At 36.7% G+C, this 19,348-nt stretch overlaps 1 protein-coding gene across 5 annotated transcripts in view; it reads left to right on the top strand.

Annotated features, from left to right (window-relative positions):
- PTPN3 (protein tyrosine phosphatase non-receptor type 3) overlaps positions 1–19,348 on the top strand; it is a 137,241-nt gene that overhangs the window by 64,561 nt on the left and 53,332 nt on the right. For all 5 annotated transcript variants that reach the window (XM_074824858.1, XM_074824877.1, XM_074824886.1 and 2 more), the window contains 3 exons: positions 2,193–2,281; positions 7,555–7,618; positions 14,168–14,340. In XM_074824858.1, coding sequence (XP_074680959.1) covers positions 2,193–2,281; positions 7,555–7,618; positions 14,168–14,340 — 326 coding nt within the window. The remainder of the gene's footprint in view (positions 1–2,192; positions 2,282–7,554; positions 7,619–14,167; positions 14,341–19,348) is intronic.

Consider the following 19,348-nt stretch of genomic DNA (forward strand, 5'->3'; position numbering starts at 1 on the left):
AATCAATGTTATTTCCGTATCTACAAAAATCCAGATAGTAATTGTAAATGAAATCAAATGTGAATTAGTATTTATCTAGGTAGATGCCTGGATTGATAACTTTTATCTTTATACCTTTTTTTAATGATTATATCTATAAAGAAACAGGTAAAACCAAAAATATATGCATGTTATTTCTTAATTGTGCAATTGAACAGCACAGATGTATTGAAAGGGAAATAACTGCACATCTGCATCATCTTTCTTTTGGAAGACCCTCTTTCTTTATGACAGCCCAAAATCTTGGGTTTGTATTTCTTAGGTTTAACACAAGATAATTCTTTATAACAAATAGCATGGGAGATCAGTGTTTTGGACTGGGGCAGAGGGAGGTGGGGAATGAACTTTGTTCTGAAAAAGCTCCTGGAGAAAATAGGGTAGTTTAGCCTAATTAATCCCTATCAAGTGTTTAGCTAATCCTTTATTTCTGCTAAATCATGTAGGTTTTCAGCTTTCTTTTGTGGTTTTTTTTTTCCAGCTATTTTTTGCTTCACAGTATATTGATTTTTTAAAAGCAGGAACCCGGAGTAATCTCCGAGTACTAATAATACAGGTTTCTGCCCTGCTTTAGGTTGGCTGTATCATGACAAGAGCAGCTAAATTCCATGCAATTCATCTCCTGAAATACCTCCATTTTTTCCCTGAGTATTAAAGGGGTGTCAGTTCTGGTTTCCTGTATTATGCTGGCATAAACTGGCGGTTTGGGAGCTTCTTCTGATGAAGATTCAGCCAACTCCTCTGGCAGCAGTTCTTGGCAAAATGGGGCAGCATGTTGCTGAGGATTATTAATACTTTCAGCTGATTCTGTGCCACCTTGAGTATATTTGGACTGCTACCTACCTAATGATTTTCTTTTATCCTGAGATAAGACTGCTATTCCTCTCATCTTGTCAGTATTCAGAGTTAATGCATTGTGTATTAAATAAGTTATGCTCATTCTCTGTGAACTGCTGTGGTATTTCACTGGAAATTTGTAAATCATGTTGCAACTTAGGTTTAGCTTCATTCATTCATATGCCTGTATCATGCTTCTATTCAACTATGTTTAAAGGACTTATTGTAGACTTTCCACAGTATTGTTAGGGCACATGCTAACCTGTTCTGTTCTTCTGTACCTTACTAATAAAGAAATTGTGATTGGACATACAAGAAAACCGTTTATTAAGTGAGCACAGAGTACCATCTAGAGGAGCAGCTAAGCTACTGAAGGCTTTAAGAGAATCCATCAACTTTGGCCATTCTTTACAAAATAGTCTGAAACTACTTTTGAGTCAAACCTGATGTTTTAACCAATGGGTTCTACACTTACATGTAGATTTTGAACATGTATGTGTTCACCTCTGTTCAGAAACTTGTGTGATAACATATTAGTACGTGTTGATCTTAGAGAAATAGGAAGCCAGGATTTGTAACTTTTGTAACATCAGTTTGGGTTTAGACTGAAATTGACCATTCAGCATCCTCCCCTCTGCCTTTTTTTTTTCTTTTCACTTAAGTGTTTGCTTATATGGAAGCATGTGTTTTCTCTTGAGTATCTCAATACCTATAAAGGATTGTAAACTTATGGATTCATTTTTCCAGTTGAGCATGTTAAGCTAATGCACAGTTTTCATTTTAGTTAACAGTGGATTCAGTTTACTGTATCAAATATTCATGTGCGCACATATACTTCTCTAGCATACTCTCATATGCAGAACTGTTGTCACCTCCTGCCCAGTCTTCGTTGGCAAGACCTTTATGGAAAAAATTAAGGAATTATTTCCTTTGTCTTTTTAACAGCTTAGAATTGGGATATTTGTGTTCAGTTCACAAAATTCTGTGACATTTACCTGGCTGATCTTGAAGTACTTCAACTTCTTTCCCATGGTCAAATTAATAAGGCTGAACTTCAAAATTTAGTCTGATACTGACCTAAAGAATATCTAGTGTAGTAAGATCAACATTACAACTTGTTTTAATGAGTGAAAGTTTGTAATACCTAGTAGATAACATCAAAGGAAAGAGATGCATGAGAGAGAAATCCAAATATATGATTGAATTTTTGCCTCAGGAGTAGCAATTTAAATATAGAAAACTTGAATATTAATTTATAAGTAAATAAACGGGAATGGCATAAACTGCATCTGTGTTCTTACAGTATTATTCTTTTGCAGGATCTCCATAATCTAGATCTCATGATTGGGATTGCATCCGGTGGAATTGCTGTATATAGAAAACTCATCTGCACAAGCTTCTATCCCTGGTAAATTCCTTTACTAGTAAAGAAATATGTCTGGTCATTTCAATCTTATTTCCATTTGCTTTAGTATTTATTCCAAAGAAGCCTACAATACATACATTGGTTCTTTATTTGGGGTATCGTGGTATTTCCTTGTGTTGAGATAAAAATGAAACCTGTTGCCTAGGCTTTTAATTCTGTAAGACTTCTGAACTCCTTGCACTGTGAAGTCTTGATCAAGTTAATTCACATACAGGTGTGAGTACATGATTAGGAGGACCCTGTGGACCCTGAGACTTGCTGCTGTTATACCCAATAATATGTCTTTTTAAAAAAAATCATTATTACTAGTAAAGCTCAACAGCTAATGGTCTGATCATTTTATCCATTTAGCAAGAAGATATTTGCTTCTCAGAAAAGAAATGCAAAATGAGTTATTTGGAGTTTCAGATTTACTGGAACTAGGATAATATAATTTAGACAAATTTTTAAATGTCATCAGACAAGACTATATAATGTTAACAAGTCTTGGAGCCTCTGTGATACTGAAAACATTAGAATGCATGATAGTGCTGTAGAAAATAATCTCTAAGAAGAAGCAATGTGCGTAAGAAGTCTAACGTGAATGACATTGGAAATTAGTTAAGCTGTAATTATTTATAGTACTTATGGGCCTTATTAGTTATATCATACTAAAAATGATAACATAAATTAGAAATTATATGGAGGCTGGTCATTTCCTTAAGGGTATTGAATTGGATCAGAAAGAATTTCTCCCAGTCTTTATTTTTTTTTAAATAAGTATGAATTGGTTTTGTATACTTCATAAAGTATACCTTTATCATGTTATGTATAATTTCCTTGTATAATTTGTAATAGTTTTTCTGGAGAGCATTTTCACTAAGGCGGTATAGTGTTCTTACTCATGACAGAAAAGTGCGTTCTAATGAGTTGTACTTGCTTTTTGCCCTTTAATATTCCTGCAATATTCCTTAAATACTTGAGTCATTCCATCCTTTCATCATGAACCCAACCTAACAGGTATTTCCTATGGGAAAGCAATAAAATCTGTTTCAATTTAAATTTTAGTGGAAAATGTACTGCACTGGATTTTTCTTTTTTTTCTTTGTAGTGAGTTGTATTTCAACTCACTTGGGTGTACTGTAACCGTCCTAAATGTATGTCAATAATGCTGTCATACAACACAGTGACATCTTGTATTTTTCCACTTCCAATGCATACTAAAGCATAAAAGACTTTTATCTTTCATCTTTGTGCCCTGAGCTCTGCCCTTTCATGTGTCAATCTCTCAGTGACTTTAAATAGCTGCAGGTTTTAAAAACTGCCAGCTGGAGGCACATTTTATGTCTTCTGCAAGTCTTGTTCTGCCAACTTACTGACCTGAGGTATGACTGGATAATAGTTATTCCTGGAAACCATACCGATGGCATTTTAAAATCCAGAACTATATGATTTGCTAAGGAAAGGGAAAGAGAGCTTTACAGCACACAAGACAGAATCCACAACTTCTGTACTCCTTTTACTCCTGGAGAGCACAGAGGAATAAAACACAGATGCTAAAACATCATTCACAAAAAGCTGTTCTCATTTACAAAAAGAAATTGAGGGGGGAAAAAAACCCACAGATTTTTGTTCAAATAATTTCTAGTCTAAAACATGAGGCTTAGGAAGCAATATTTTCAGCTGACTGCTAATGCAATTGTTCCAAGCTTTCCTACTCTCTCTCTAAAAATACCTTCTCAACTTGAAAGGAGCAAACACTCACTGCATAGGGGACAACTTTTTGATATTTCTGGCCTTTTGAATGAGTTAGTCATAATTCTTCATGCAGGAATGGTGTCCATTCCCTGTGTCCCCCAAAACAAGCAAACAAGGAAAGTCACCAGAGCAGACTAACTTGTGCTGTATTTGTAGTATACACTTTTAATTTCTTTTTAGGCCTTAAAGCAGGATATATTTCTGTAATGCCTGGAGTTTTAATGTATCTTGCTTGGGCTGAAGATGTGCAGGTAAGGAGATGCCTTACAGAACAGTACATGCCTGAGAACGCAAAGAAAAAAAACGCCATTCAGATAACTGAAATGGTATTTAGGCTTCTTATGTAACACCATTTGTAGTAAGTAGTTTTTCCTATGGGCTGAGCAAGCTCCACCATAACCGTGGTAGAACTCAAGGTGGCAGCAAACACCATCAAAGCACTTTTTCCAAAACTTTTGAGTAAAATACTCTGCAGCATTAGTGGATGACAACAGTACAACTATGCCATATGGTAGTAGTCAAAGGGGACCAAAAGTTTTCAGGAACAGAGGCAGTGAGAGAGTACTGCCTTGGCAAAAGAAGGATTTTCAATCAAAGCAACCTACGTAAGGAGCTGACTGATAAGTCAGAGGCAATGCAAGTCAAGACAGGTTTAAAAAATAGCTCTGGGTTTAACGCAGTATTTTATATGCTCTGGAAAGTTATTCTTGGGGGGTGCTCAACTGTTTTGTGATAATTTCCAAATTTGTTGTGCAAGTAAAATATTATCTTAATGGCAAAAACATACAAACACTGTCAACATCAGCAGCAGTTAAGGCAATGTATTATATGCTATTGAGTGTATGCAGTTTCCTTGCTTTGAGAACTTCACAGAAGCTGCTACAGGAATACATTCTACATTGCTAGTTAAAATTAAAAAAACCCAGCTCGCCAGTCTTACATAGCAAATTTGATAGAACCTTTCCTGCTGAATCTTCCAATGGCAAAGTATAAGACTTACAACTAAAAAACATTTTTGCTTCAAGTCAAAAATACCAGGTGTTAGTATGAAGTGCTATGACAGAACTGCCAATTTGATCAGAAATAAATAATTCTGTTGCTGCTAAGTGACAAATCTATTTTGACCCTTGTGAATGATAAAAAGATGGGACCCAAAAGATGTATTAATATGCTACAAGTATTGACCATTTTACAGGTAAACCATGAAATTTAATGATTTGTAAATGTTGCATAATCACTATACAGATGTGATAAGGGCAGCTGAGTCACCAGTTATAATAGGAGTAACTACATCCTATTCAGATCATGTTTTGGATGTGGCATCTTCAAGCACTTATTAAATCTAAATCCTTTGATACCTTAATTCTTTTTTTTTTTTGTGGATTCTGCTATATGCGAACATTCACTCAACTTGTAGGCGTAACATTGCAAATGATTTTTAGTTAATGTTAAATGAAACTGTCAGATTAGCAACTGTTCTTTGTCACTGAATTAAATAGGTTTAGTTGTACTTTAAGAAGAATGAATGGAATTGAGAAGGATGCTTTACTTTAAAGGAGAGTCAAAATAAAGAGACTTAAAGCCCTGGTTTGACTGGAAGTGATTATTTGGTCATGCAGTGAATCTTTTTTTTTTTTTAAAAAAAAAAAAGGATCAGGGGTGAGGGATTGAGAGAGTTTTGGTATTTTGGGATGTTGGCTACCTTTTTGTTGTTGGATGGAGGGTTTTTTGCTTAGTCTGCAAGGTTAATTTTCTGTGTCCTGTATTTCTGCTGGCTCTATGTTAGAGTAAGAACAGACCATGACAATGACTGTATAAGTTGAGAATGACTCAAAAAACTTACTGGTTGAAGTTTAAGTCAAGAAATATGGTAAGAAAGAACCAGAAGCACAAAACTTGAGTGCTACTAGTTCAGGCAGAGTAACACTAGGATTAAGAAAGGATTTATATATACATGAGTTGCATCTCAGCAAATACAACTGAAAGTTTATATGGCTTACCAGGAAGTTCAGAATCTAGAACTTTTAGATGAGCAATACAGATCATTGCTATTTGAGGTAGCAAGTCAAATGGCATAAGTATTTCAAGAGTTGGCCTAACAGGAGAGGTGGATATGATTTGATTTTGACTTTCTATTAACTTGCACAACAATTTGCCTGGTCGCCAAAGAATATTGTTAATGAAATTCCTGTTTCTTTGTAGCTCTGTAATTGATGGAGAAAAGCATTTTCAGAAATGGGCACGTGTTCAGTTTTCAATTCCTTTTGTGCAGGAGAGGGGATTTTTCATTACATTATCTTTCTTCTTTGTAACTGCCCAATATACTCTCCTGTATTAATGAAGGACGTTGCTCTATAACTGAAGTGTGTCTCTCTCATGGGCAGTGGGGAATGAATGATATGCCATTGTCCAACTTGCTGAGATCAATGTAAAAACTGTGGGAAGAACTGAGGTGACCTTCAATATCGTTCATAGCTGATGAGATCTAAGGTTCTGTGAAACAATATGAGTTGATGAGAATATTCTGAGACTTTTAGCAGCAACATTTCAAAGCCCTTTCATGTTGGGTTTTTTTTTTAGGCAGATATGACTTGATCAGACCTTAAATAGCTTTCCCAAGGCATCCATATGATTCCAGCTGATCACAGATCACAGATTTCTTTTTCCAAAATGTATAGGTTTCCAGTTACTGAAGTAGAAGTATTGAAGAGAAAATTTAGACATTTTAAACAAATCTTGTTTTGCTGTAGGAAGGTGCGTGGGTACCTAGAAGTTTGTTTAATTTAGGAAAACTGATGAGCATATACTTAAAATGAAAATTGCTTGAGCACTAATTCCAATTGTAATCCTTACCTTAGAAAATCTCTATTCATACTATGTATATGTAGAAAAAGAGGTGTTCAGTTTGGTATAGGATTACCACAAATTATGTAGAAATATTAATAATTGAAGTGAGAAATATATTAACATTCATTTCTACAGTTTTCATCCTTCTACAGTTATGATTTTAACTACAGTGTTTGTTTAGTTATTAGTACAAGTACATGATGTTTTTCACTATGAAGCCAATTCTGTGATGTCTCTGGTAAATTTCAGATGTTGTATGACCAAACCTGTCATGTCATTAGGGTCTTAAATTTTGTTCCTTTAGTCACAGTTGTCATATGATTCTTAAGTTATACAAACTTGACACATTTAACATTTGTGCAGCTTAGGAAAGGATGTCATCAAGTCTTTGCTGCAAGAATAGATTTGGTGGGAGAGAATTGCTGTGTGAACTATTTAAAGAGTAAATGAGGAAGAATCTCAATTTTAAAAAGGCCTTTCCTTCTTAGCTAAAATTTTGCCTTTGAGTTTCTTGACATCTATTTGCCACTTAACACAGGAGGTGGTTGCATATTATTCACTGAATATTTAACAACTATAATCTTTTGGGCTCACTGTACACAGTATTATTTTTCCTTGTATTATCCCTCTAAACTTTGTTTAGTATTTCATGGTCTGCTTCTTTCTTTTAGGGTGAACATATTAAAAATTTCCTTTAAAAGGAAAAAGTTTTTTATACAACAACGGCAAAAACATGTAAGTAGTCATTTAACTTTATTTTGCTCAAGTGATCATGTTCAACTGTTTTGCCTTAAATGTTAAGACAACAAAATGTTGATCAAAAGGCTCTGTTGTCCTAACTTGCCATTGAAATTCTGTTTTGTTAACTTGTCCTTGCTATTCTGGTCCTCTTATCCTCGCTCTGTTTTCCATTTTTGTTTCCTTTCCAACATTGAATCCTTCCACATTCAGTCTGTTGAACTGTATCTTTCCCCTGCAAGTTTCTTCTACCTTGGAGACTTGGGGAAATACAGATCTTCATCCTTTCTCTGCCCTGCAGAGTTCCTCAATGCAGTGAATCTACTGAACAGCTGCTTATCCCATCTGGGAGGACTTTGTGAGGTCCCTTCTTATGGGGCTCAGAGTTCTGCAAGAAAGGAAGGTTCCTGAGAAAAGGAGAGCTCTGCAGCGGAAAGACATGAGGTTGGAAAGGGGGATAGTGCACCTCCTGCTGCGTGTAACATGGAGGGCTTTAGAAGGTGGCAAAATATGTGAAGATAGTTGATAAAACTGATGTAAATTTTTTTCTACTGTTAAGAGTTGTCTTCATAATGCTGTGTGCTTTTTACAGAACAGTTGTAATATTAGTCTATTTAATAGGGAAAAAACCATCTTGATTACAGTTTTGTGCTGCCACAATATGAACAGATAAATTAAGATATCTTTTTACAAAGAGAAAAGAATATTTAATATGACAGAAAAAACACAGAAATTGGTAACCAGCAGATATATAAATATTTTAATTCAGTTTAGGACAGAACTCAAATAGATAGTAAAAGGTAAGTGTTAACTTATACCTGAACTTTATGAAGGCTCTTTCTGGTAGTAAATGAGCTCTTAAACTGATAGGAGATATGTTACAAGACCACCTCTTGACCCACATTGATTAGAGGGTATGCTAGTGAGGCTTTTTTTACCAAAAAGGAGAATGGTTTCATTTCTTTTTTTTTTTCTTTCTTCCCCAGTTTGGTCGGTATCTTCCAAATTTGAGGAGTGAGTGTGCATGTATGTACACATTCTTACTTCTCAGGTCTCGTGTAAACAAAGTTACTTCTAGAGATAGTGTTACTGCACTAATGCTTACACACATAGCATGCACAAACAGTACTGTTTTCTCTTTTAAGAGAGTGTGTCCTAACTCACCCTAGAGGTGTCTTCATTTTTTTTCTAAGCTGTAAGTTTCTAAATATATTGGTTATATGCAAACTTGTCTCAGTCTGTTCATATATAATTCACTATATGAAGAAATGAGTGGTTCGCAAACCATTCTACTAGTTTGTGAGTGTGACTGTATTTGTATTACATTCAGTGTAATCATATTACACTTGCAAGTATTACCTTCTTCTAGATCTGAGGATTAAAAGTTCACTGATAAGCAGTCATTTTAAATCTAAATATCTTCAAGTATACAAATATGAGCAAGCTTATGGACAGCAATTTTCAAATGTGTCTGTGAGGATAAACATAGGTGCAGAACTCTGAGTCATTAGTAGCGGTGAATAGTAAAATGAGTGTACTTACAGGGGATTTTTTAATATGGAAGAATTAAGTGTCAATATGTAACAGTCTCTGGACATAAAGATCATGTAAAATATGTGTGTTCGTTGCATAAAAACTGCTGCCAAAAATTTAATTTCCCTTTCTGGAGACCTGTGTGACCTTTGAAGAGGACAGCATTCTTAAAGTTTGTTCAATTAAGCATTTGATAAACCCTGACACTTCAAGGCCGTTGATTCTTTTAACTAATCTTCTCTTAAGTGATCATAGTTCTTTATGTCATAACCCATTGAGATTACAGTAATGCACGCTGATGATGCTCTAAAGAGCCACAGAACTGTAGGAAAAATAAGGCCAGCCACATGACCTTTTTATGCTTTCTCAGTAGATATGAAAAAGCAGACCAGGTGTGCTTATTAAATCTCTAGATATATCCATCCTTGTCAGTTAGCCCCCTTTGCTTGAAATACAGGGCAGCAAGCCTGCAGTGCTTCAGTGGTATTGCTTGGAAAAGCTTGCTGTTGCAGTGCAATGTGAGTGAGGCAGCACCTGGACTGCTAGGGGTTTTCTCCAGACTAGAGAGTCGCTTGAGGGGTTTGTGAAGGCAGATGACTGAGGTGGTGTAAGTCTTTGGATTGATGAAATTTTTACTTGGAAGTACAGGAGAAAATAGGTAAATGAGGCTGAAAGTTAAGGAAGATGGAAGAATGTGGGGAAAGCAGAGCAGATACTACATATTCATAGGCAAGGTTTTATCAAAGATGGCAACAATGCTATAACATTTCAGAGTTTTGTATGTCATATATAGATTTCCTTACAAAAATCTACAGAAGGTTCTCAAAGGCTATGAATTTGCAGTCATCTGAGATGTGCCATGTTTCATTGATTTATTCTTCTTATTTCTCTTATTCCTTTTTTCTTTCCTTATGTCCCTGTTCTGAAGACTCACCTTGTCTTACTCTCTCCCTGATACACACCTCCTCTTTTACCCTCCCACCACTTCAGTCTGTTGATCAGCTACTTGATAGAAGTATGCAGTATTTCTGTTTCTATTGAAGAGCTACATAAGGACTAGGGAGCAAGACTGATGAATCAGTGAATGTCTGATGCTATAAAAGCTCATGATATCTAGACTTAATGAAGGGTGCAAGATTAAAGGTAGGAATAGGAACTATGCTGGTTTACAGGCAACTTTTTAAAGCTTTCAGAAATGAAATTTTATTTCCAGTGTGCTTATCTAATGCTTAAAACCAACTTCACTTTCTGCATATTAAAATATATTTTTACTTGCTATGCTGTAGGTATTTTCAAATTCTCTGTGAATGGAATAGGCATACATCTGATGCAAAGTTCTCCCCTGATGCTGAAATAGCAAGACATTCACTTTAGATACTGAGAATTATTCCCTTTACCTTAATGGCCACAAATTTCTCTAATCCTCATTTCCTGGTAACTATTAAGGTACCTTTCTTTCTGGAACTTGAGTTGACAAGTATGATGGGCATATTAGATCCTTTGATCCCTCTAGACCTCTCTTCACCTTTAAAACGGTGCATAGATTTGATAACATGACTTGCAAGGTGGCCTGTTAGTGAGTCAGATGGTTATGTTAACAAAAGATTTTGTCAATTTAAAAATTGACAAAGTTTTTCTGAAACTTCTGAAAGTATTGATCCTAGTTTAAGTTCATATTTAAACTTATAGCCCACCTAGGAGCTGCTAAGAAAGTTCTGTGATAACAGTTAGGAAGAACACACTTATGATGTAGGCAGCAAGATTCATTACTATTTTCAAACCTAATTTTAAAACCAGACTATTAAGTGCACTTAATTCCTTATCTTTATGCTACGGCTTTTCAGTATAATTGAGGTGTTTGGATAAATTTAATTTTTGTGGCAACTGAAAGGCCAGTGCTCCAGGCCAGCAAAAATATCTATACACTTTCTCTTATTTGTCTTCTGGAGTACTAAAACACTTTAAGTGGTATTCAACCAACAGAGAGTATGTCAGAAATGTCATTTGTCATTAAATCTTTAACTGATGTATGCTTTTTACACTGCAAGAAATTCTGAGTTAAAATTTCAATATGCTTGCACAGTTTATATAAGCTAGTTAGAAGCAACTATGTTGAACTGACAAAGATTAATTGGTTCCAGTATGCATGAAGCTCAAATAACAAACCCTACTTCTTATAAAAATTTAAAAAAAAAAAAAAATTTACTAGATATAGGAAAAACATGCCTGAAAGATTGCAGTCAATTAAATGTTTTGCAGTACCTATGTAAAATCGAGGCAAATCCTTTTTATCTTTCTCTTGAAATTCTCATTGGTTTTCTAAAATAATTACTTCAGTCATAGATTCTCTGAACTAGTCATAAAGTGATTTGCAGAATGTGGCATTTGTAAAATGTTGCCTGGAAATAAAAAGAATACAAGAATATATTGAGTATACCAGCCAAAATCGTCTGTAGTTACTTCCCAGCAGGATTGTGGCTGTCAACAAACAAAAGGACAATGGCAACTAGAAATCAAGGTGTTATCCAGGTGGGATCTCTATTTTTTGCTGGACTGTATGAGAAAGACCTTTATTAGATCTTCGAGTCTTTTAATTAAAACAAAGGCTTTGCAACCCAAATCCTGACTTTCTCCAAAGTATGAGCTAGAAAGAGAGCTTTACTGAGATGGTTGCCTGCATAATTATATGCTGAGATGTCAAAATTCAGTCATAATTCAGAGCAGCTGAAAAAGATGAGTGATGAAATCGAAAACTTGCTTTTTTTCACTGAAGTGCTGAACTGTGATAGGAACTAACTCAGGTCTCATGTTATCTTCCTTTTCCCTCTTTGCTTTTCATTCCACTTTCTTTGCATCAATAACTATATTAACTAACCAAAGCTGTATCTTGTGCAAAACTCTTGGGATCTGAAATAGCTCAACAAGTGCTACAGTTGAGGAGGGCATAAACATGGGTGACACAATTGTATTGCACCTGTGTTTCACTGGCACTTTGGCACTGAAGTTACAAGTAAGAATTTACACCAAGACACAGAAGGTTTGGATTCTGCTTCCTTTAGATCTCCTCATTGTGACCTCATGTTATCATTCAGAAAGTAGGATTGGATTTGAACAGCAGTAGCAGCAGCTCCAGTCCCATCACAGCTACTTTCTTTCCCCCAAGATGGATCACTGTTAATGTCTTTAGTATATTCTAAAAGACTGTCAAGCAGATGCTTTTTGCGTAGTATGGCTCTTGAAAGAATATTATTGAATTGAAGACTTTGAATTCAAAGATTGAGGGTATTTTTTTCCTTTCTACATGGCACCCTTAATGGAATGTTTTAAAGAGTTTTGTTTGTCATAAGAGGTCAGGATCTGACGGGAAACCTGAAACTATATTTAGCTGTTTAATATTACAGTTGTATATACAAAATCTTTACCACTCTAAGCTTAAATACTTGATAACACTGTAAGGATTAGTATTGCTTAAACTGCTAAAGTGTCCATTTTGCAGTTAAGAATTTCATATAGTCACTGGGCTATTTTATTGGAGCAGCTCATCCAGAGTACCATCTTACAACACATGCAGGACAACCAGGGGATCAGGCCCAGTCAGCATGGGTTTATGAAAGGCAGGTCATGCTTGACAAACCTGATCTCCTTCTACGACAGAGTGACCTGCTTATTGGATGAGGGAAAGGCTGTGGATGTAGTTTACCTTGACTTTAGTAAGGCCTTTGACACCGTTTCCCACAGCATTCTACTGGCGAAACTGGCTGCTCGAGGCTTAGATGATCGCACGCTTTGCTGGGTAAAAAACTGGCTGGATGGCCGGGCCCAAAGAGTTGTGGTGAATGGAGTTAAATCCAGTTGGAGGCCGGTCACAAGTGGTGTCCCCCAGGGCTCGGTTTTGGGGCCACTCCTGTTTAACATCTTTATTGATGATCTAGACAAGGGGATCGAGTGCTCCCTCAGTAAGTTTGCAGATGACACCAAGTTGGGTGGGAGTGTTGATCTGCTCGAGGGTAGGGAGGCTCTGCAGAGAGATCTGGACAGGCTGGAGCGATGGGCTAAGGCCAACTGTAGGAGTTTCAATAAGGCCAAATGCCGGGTGCTGCACTTGGGTCACAACAACCCCCAGCAGCGCTACAGGCTTGGGGAGGAGTGGCTGGAGAGCTGCCAGTCAGAGAGGGACCTGGGGGTGTTGATTGACAGCCGGCTGAACAGGAGCCAGCAGTGTGCCCAGGTGGCCAAGAAGGCCAATGGCATCCTGGCTTGTGTCAGAAATAGCGTGGCCAGCAGGGACAGGGAAGTGATCTTACCCCTGTACTGGGCACTGGTGAGGCCACACCTCGATTACTGTGTTCAGTTTTGAGCCCCTCACTACAAAAAGGACATTGAATGACTTGAGCATGTCCAGAGAAGGGCAACGAAGCTGGTGAAGGGTCTGGAGCACATGTCGTACGAGGAGCGGCTGAGGGAACTGGGGTTGTTTAGTCTGGAGAAGAGGAGGCTGAGGGGAGACCTCATCGCCCTCTACAGCTACCTGAAAGGAGGTTGCAGAGAGCTGGGGATGAGTCTCTTTAACCAAGTAACAAGCGATAGGACAAGAGGGAATGGCCTCAAGTTGTGCCAGGGAAGGTTTAGACTAGGTATTAGGAAGCATTTCTTTACAGAATGGGTTATTAGGCAGTGGAATGGATTGCCCAGGGAGGTGGTGGAGTCCCCATCCCTGGAGGTGTTTAAGAGTAGAGTCGACACAGCGCTGAGGGATATGGTGTAGATGGGAACTGGCAGTGTTAGGTTAATGGTTGGACTAGATGATCTTCAAGGTCCTTTCCAACCTAGTTGATTCTGTGATTCTGTGATTTTAGCCATCTCCAGCTTACAATCTACTATAAGCTTTTTTTAATTTCCTAAATGCATTTTTCCTATTTAGGCTAAAAGTAATTTTATTGTTGTTTTATGAGCTTGTTTACCAAGTTTGATCTGCTTGTATATATTGAAACATGGTATTTCCTATTGTTACAGAATGAATCCAGAGAGCATATTGTTGCCTTCAACATGTTAAATTACAGAGCGTGCAAAAATCTATGGAAATCTTGTGTAGAGCATCACACGTTTTTTCAGGCAAAGAAGTCACTACCTCATGAAAAAAAGATATTGTCACATTATTGGACCCTGGGTTCTAGAAATCCAGCAAAGTAAGTATTGTGTGAAAGCATGTTTGCTTTGTAATGGGAATGGGAGGATTTGTGTGAATGATAGCTGAAGCTGGAGTGGCAGAGTTCAGTTCTGCCCACAGCTGTGTCCCAGTCTGAATGTGAACTATTTGACAAGTTATATAGCTGTGGTTTCAGTTTCTGCAATGTGGTCTCATTACAATAGAACTTCTCTTATAATTTCGTGAAAAGGTATTGTAATATAAGTAAGTTTTACTGGTATTGTGTCAACTTGTTGTTTCAGTTTGAGGTATAAAAACACTTGAAAGTAAAATGTCATGTAGCTAATGACCTGATAAGAGAATTTACAGAACAGATTTATTTTGAACTGTTTAGCCCTTAGTGTCATATGCACACTCTGTTTAATATGTTAGGGCAATTTCTGGAGTGCGTCATACCAACCACTGATTACTGACAGAGGTGAAAAAATGTCACATCCAAGCATTCAAGATATCACTTTTGTGACACTTCTAATCTTTTATTTGCCTCATTGGGTTCTGCTAGTCATGGAGCTGGTAGTTTCATAGTGGCATCTAAGATCTAGTTCCCCAAAAGTAACATTTCAGAGCCTGTCATTTTGCTAAATAAAGTTGGGATTGTTCCTTCCCATATGCACCAACAGGGCCCTAATGTCATTAAACTTCATCTGCCAGTTTATTGTCTAGTCACTTGACACTGTGATTTCCTTCCGCAATTGACCTTTATGTTTGCCATCCTGTGTGATTATCTTCAGCAAACTTTGTTCACTCTTTTCTCTAGATCACTAGTGAGTATGTTGAGCAGAAGAGCCCCAAACAGATATCCCTCTAAGACTTCACTGCTGATCTTTTTTCACTATAAATCTAAAACATTTTTTTCCTATTCTCTCTTTTATGTCACAAGTTGTGAGAGGGGACGTGACACAAGTGAACAGGTAATTCCTCCAAGTGAGGACTGTATTCCCTAGCTCCTTCGTTTCTTCGTAACCTTGTCAAATATCTTTTTGAAATCTTGAGTAGATTAAATCACTAAAGTGGGAGGTTATACTCTAGTAGTTCTGCTCTTTCATCTTGGAAGCTTTTAGATTTTTTTGGTAAGTGTCAGTCCCAGTGATTTCTTTCATTATGTTGAATTGTTCTGTTTCATTTATCAGAAATTCAGCTACAAATGTGTCATGTCATGTGTCGTCATTGTCCCATGTCCCATCCCCACCCCCATACCCCTGAAAAAAATTCTGTCATGAAACATATCAAAAATCATTCATATTAATAGTGAACAAAAAAGAAAGTCTTATGTCATCTTCTCTGAATGTTCTTTTTGTTTTTGGAGGGATTTTTGGATTTGGAGATTTTGGAGGGTTCTTTGGTCCTTTGATCATCTGTAGTCTCTTTAGACTCTAGAAACCTGCTCTGGGGATTTTTAGGAAAGTATTGTACTATTTTCTTTTTGTTTGTGGGTTTTTTGCAGTGTGTTCCCTTAACAGTTTAACTTTACATTTAATTTGTCAGACTGATTCTCTCTTTCCTATTTGGGTAAGATTCAACTTTTGAATGATGTCATCATACTTCAAATAGCTTCCCAGACTTTGGTGGCTGGCTGACTTTTCATACTGTCATGTCTCTTTAGATACCATAGAAATTCATACCAAGTGGACTAGTATTTCTTGTAAATGAAGCAGTTAACCCATGAGGGCTGTCCAACAGTAAGAAGGCTGATAAAATATTATGTTTTCTGCTGCAGTGGAATTCCATATTTTCACCTAGTAATAGATCGTAGCTGAAGCAAGTGAAAAAAAGTAGTTGTAAAACAGTAATTTAATTTTCTAAAGTTTTACAGATCCATATTTTGAGAATGAGCTCCTCTATGGAGTGATATGAACATGTTCTTCCCATAGTGAAGGTTTTGGGGAGGTGACTTTCTCAAAGCTTGTAGGATCATAATGTCCTGGAGTCCTTTTTCTCTCAAATTTGCAAACAGATTAAAAATCCTTATACTTGTATATACATATGCACAGACAAGCATTGCACAGCCCTTGTAATGTTAAGAAAGAGAACAGTATGAATTCCAAAGGGTACCAGTTTAGTATCATTCCAATTTTTAACATTTTATTTTTGACAAATTTGCTGTTACAATTTCTTAGTAGCCTGTAGCATGCAGGATAGTTCTCATTGTTGAACTAAGTTACTAAGAAAGACTTCTTTTCAAGTAATTTTTATCTTCTGAGGCATTATCTCTGGTGCATTGCTTATTTAGGCTCTTAAGCATTCTATAGGGAGAACTGTTCATTGTGATATTTTCCATCAGCTTAATGATATCCTCTGTACTAATGCATTCTTTGGCCTTATTTATGCCAGCATCGAGCGTGAAATTTAGGATCTATGTGAGGCAGAAATGACTCTGCAACCTTTGCTATCAGAGACTGCTAAAGTACATAAGAAGCAACAGTAATTTTGGGAGACTTTCAGTAGTTCCTATCAACTTGGTCACTGTCACTCAGCAAATTATTTTCTCAAAAGATTTAAGAAAAGTTGTGAACAAGTCGCTTCCAAAGTCATCTGTTATGTATTGAAAAATTTTACTTTCCTACTTGTTTGTGATTATGAAATGAGCTTACATGTTCCTTTTCAAGGATGGCTCTGAGCTCATGTGGAAGCTACATAACCAAAAAAGGGATTCTGAATTCTCCCTTATGAAAGGGAGCAAAATTTTGCATTGAATAAAACAAACAAAACAACCAAACAAAAAAACACCCCTACAAAACAAAACACACACACAAAAACTCCACTGGCCATACCATACAGCCTGGAGGTTTTAAGATGGACTTGTCTTCTTACAACTTCTGTCAACCTTGAAGAGGGTTACATTCAGGTTCTACCACCTTAAGTATCACAATTTTTCCTCTGGAATTTATGGCTTTCTTGTATTATATTCTTCTACACTTGTGTGAGGCATATATCTTAGCGTTTATTGCATCAGTTCAAATAGTTGAACTCTTGCAACCCTGTAGTACAATTTCTTATTTGCACATCTCTGTGCCCTTCTCGTTTCTCTTAGCTTAAGGCACTAGTGGAATCCCATTTAAATTAGGCTGCCGAGTTGCAGTAAATCACCTTATTCTAAGGGCAGGCTGAATCAGATCTCCCAGATTCTGAGAAGTAAGTTCATTCAACATTTCTGGACTGAATGCTGAATAACGTCTCCTAGGCACTTTCTTATTTCTTGCTGAAAAGCTAAAAATGTACCTATTTTTTCACAAAGGATAACCTCAGTAATAGATGGGAGCAGGGAGCCGTCACCTCAAGATACTACATCCCATTCCAGGAAGGCATTGGCAGCCTCTCAGTATGTTTGCTGAGAAATATCTGAAAAGCAGCTACTTGCAGGAGATTGTTATGCACCTTAACTGAAATATTGAGAGAATATCTTGTTAAAGTGATTCAGTGGTCAGGGTTAGAGGTTTGCGCTTAGGGCTCTGGCTTCCATCACACGAGTTACGTTGCACCTCAAAAGTCACCTGCGTTGGAAAATGCATGAACAGGCACTTGTAAAAAAGGAAAGCTGATTAATGCAAAATATGTGGAATTCTTCAAGATGCATTTTTTGTAAAATATCCTTTTTTTCCCACTTCCCCTTTCTGCACCACCCATGTAAGGCTTCTTTGAAAGAAGTCTTTGTTTTTGTAGACCAGAGCAGTTGGTGCCTTGTCACTGGTATTCAGAAGACTTACAGAAATAGAATGGATAATACAGGCAAAAGCTTTTCCTGAGTTCATGGACTACTAAGCTTAAAAACATACATGGGTAACTGATTTTGATATGTAGACACTTCATATTAAGTTTTCCCTCATTTTTTTAAACTGGGAGAAGATTTAAAAGTACACATTTAGAAGATGAAGGAATTAATTTGCTTCAAAATCATGAACAAGATACATAAAGTACTTAAGAATGTAAAAAAAGTTTTGGGTTGCTTTTTCTCTTTTATTTGTATAAACAAAAAGCGGTACAATGTAAAGCATACTTAAGGTTTGATATTAGCATAAGTAATAACCACAGCACAAACAACTTTTTTTATGCTATGTAAAATTGCGACATTTCATCTCTGTAGTAAAGTCCTTGCATACTCTGCTATCCCAGCCTCCCATTATGGAGGACTCAGGACTCAGTGATCCGTAGGTGGTTTATCTGTAATTTGTAAGTTGCTTCTTTTCTATGAGAAATCCTAGGCCTGTAACCTTGAGGATGAGTAGCTTATCTCTGCTTGTTTTGTGGAATGCTGTGTAAAAAGATGCATAAAAGCTAGTTTATCTCTGTTTTGATCGACTTCAAAAAATTCTTTATAATGTAAAATTCCATTAGTAAGGTATTTTTATTGCTTTCCTAGATGAGGTTCTGGTTCTGATGCAACTCTTACCAGGTTCTTGTCACAAGAAGCAGCCAGACTTGGAGATCCCCCTTTCATGTCAGATGGTTTATTCCTATATAATACTCTGATGGTTTCTTCCTGTAAGGAACACATCACTCAAATGTGGCTTCCTTCTGGAAATAGTGAGTGGTCTGTTGTAGCTCTTATTTGCTGAGGCAGCAGGTAGATGGCCAAAGTAGTGCTGTGCTCAGTGAAGCCATTAGTGAATTGTTACCTCTTTATGAGTTTTAGCAGGGAACACCTAAAACCTTTTGCCTGTATCTGAACCGTGTTTTGTCAGGCAGTCAGTTCAGTGCCAATAGGACATACCAAATTTCCTGTTTTCCCCTCCATTTTCTTAAACACAATTGGGTTAAAAATAACTCTCAGAAAAAGTTATTTTTACCCAGGCTTGTGATTAGCATTGTAGCAGGGATTAACAAATAGTTTTATTGTCACAAGTGAAGGATAGCAAACGGGTCTGTGAGAATATAAATGCATAAATAAGGAGGGGTAAACACAGGGAACTCTTTAAAACACATGAATTATAAAATTTGCTTTCATAAGCATATTTTATTCCATTTAAGTTTTCTATGCAAAATAATTCACA

This window comes from Strix aluco, chromosome 1 (genome assembly GCF_031877795.1).
Source record: "Strix aluco isolate bStrAlu1 chromosome 1, bStrAlu1.hap1, whole genome shotgun sequence".
Lineage (NCBI taxonomy): Eukaryota > Metazoa > Chordata > Aves > Strigiformes > Strigidae > Strix > Strix aluco.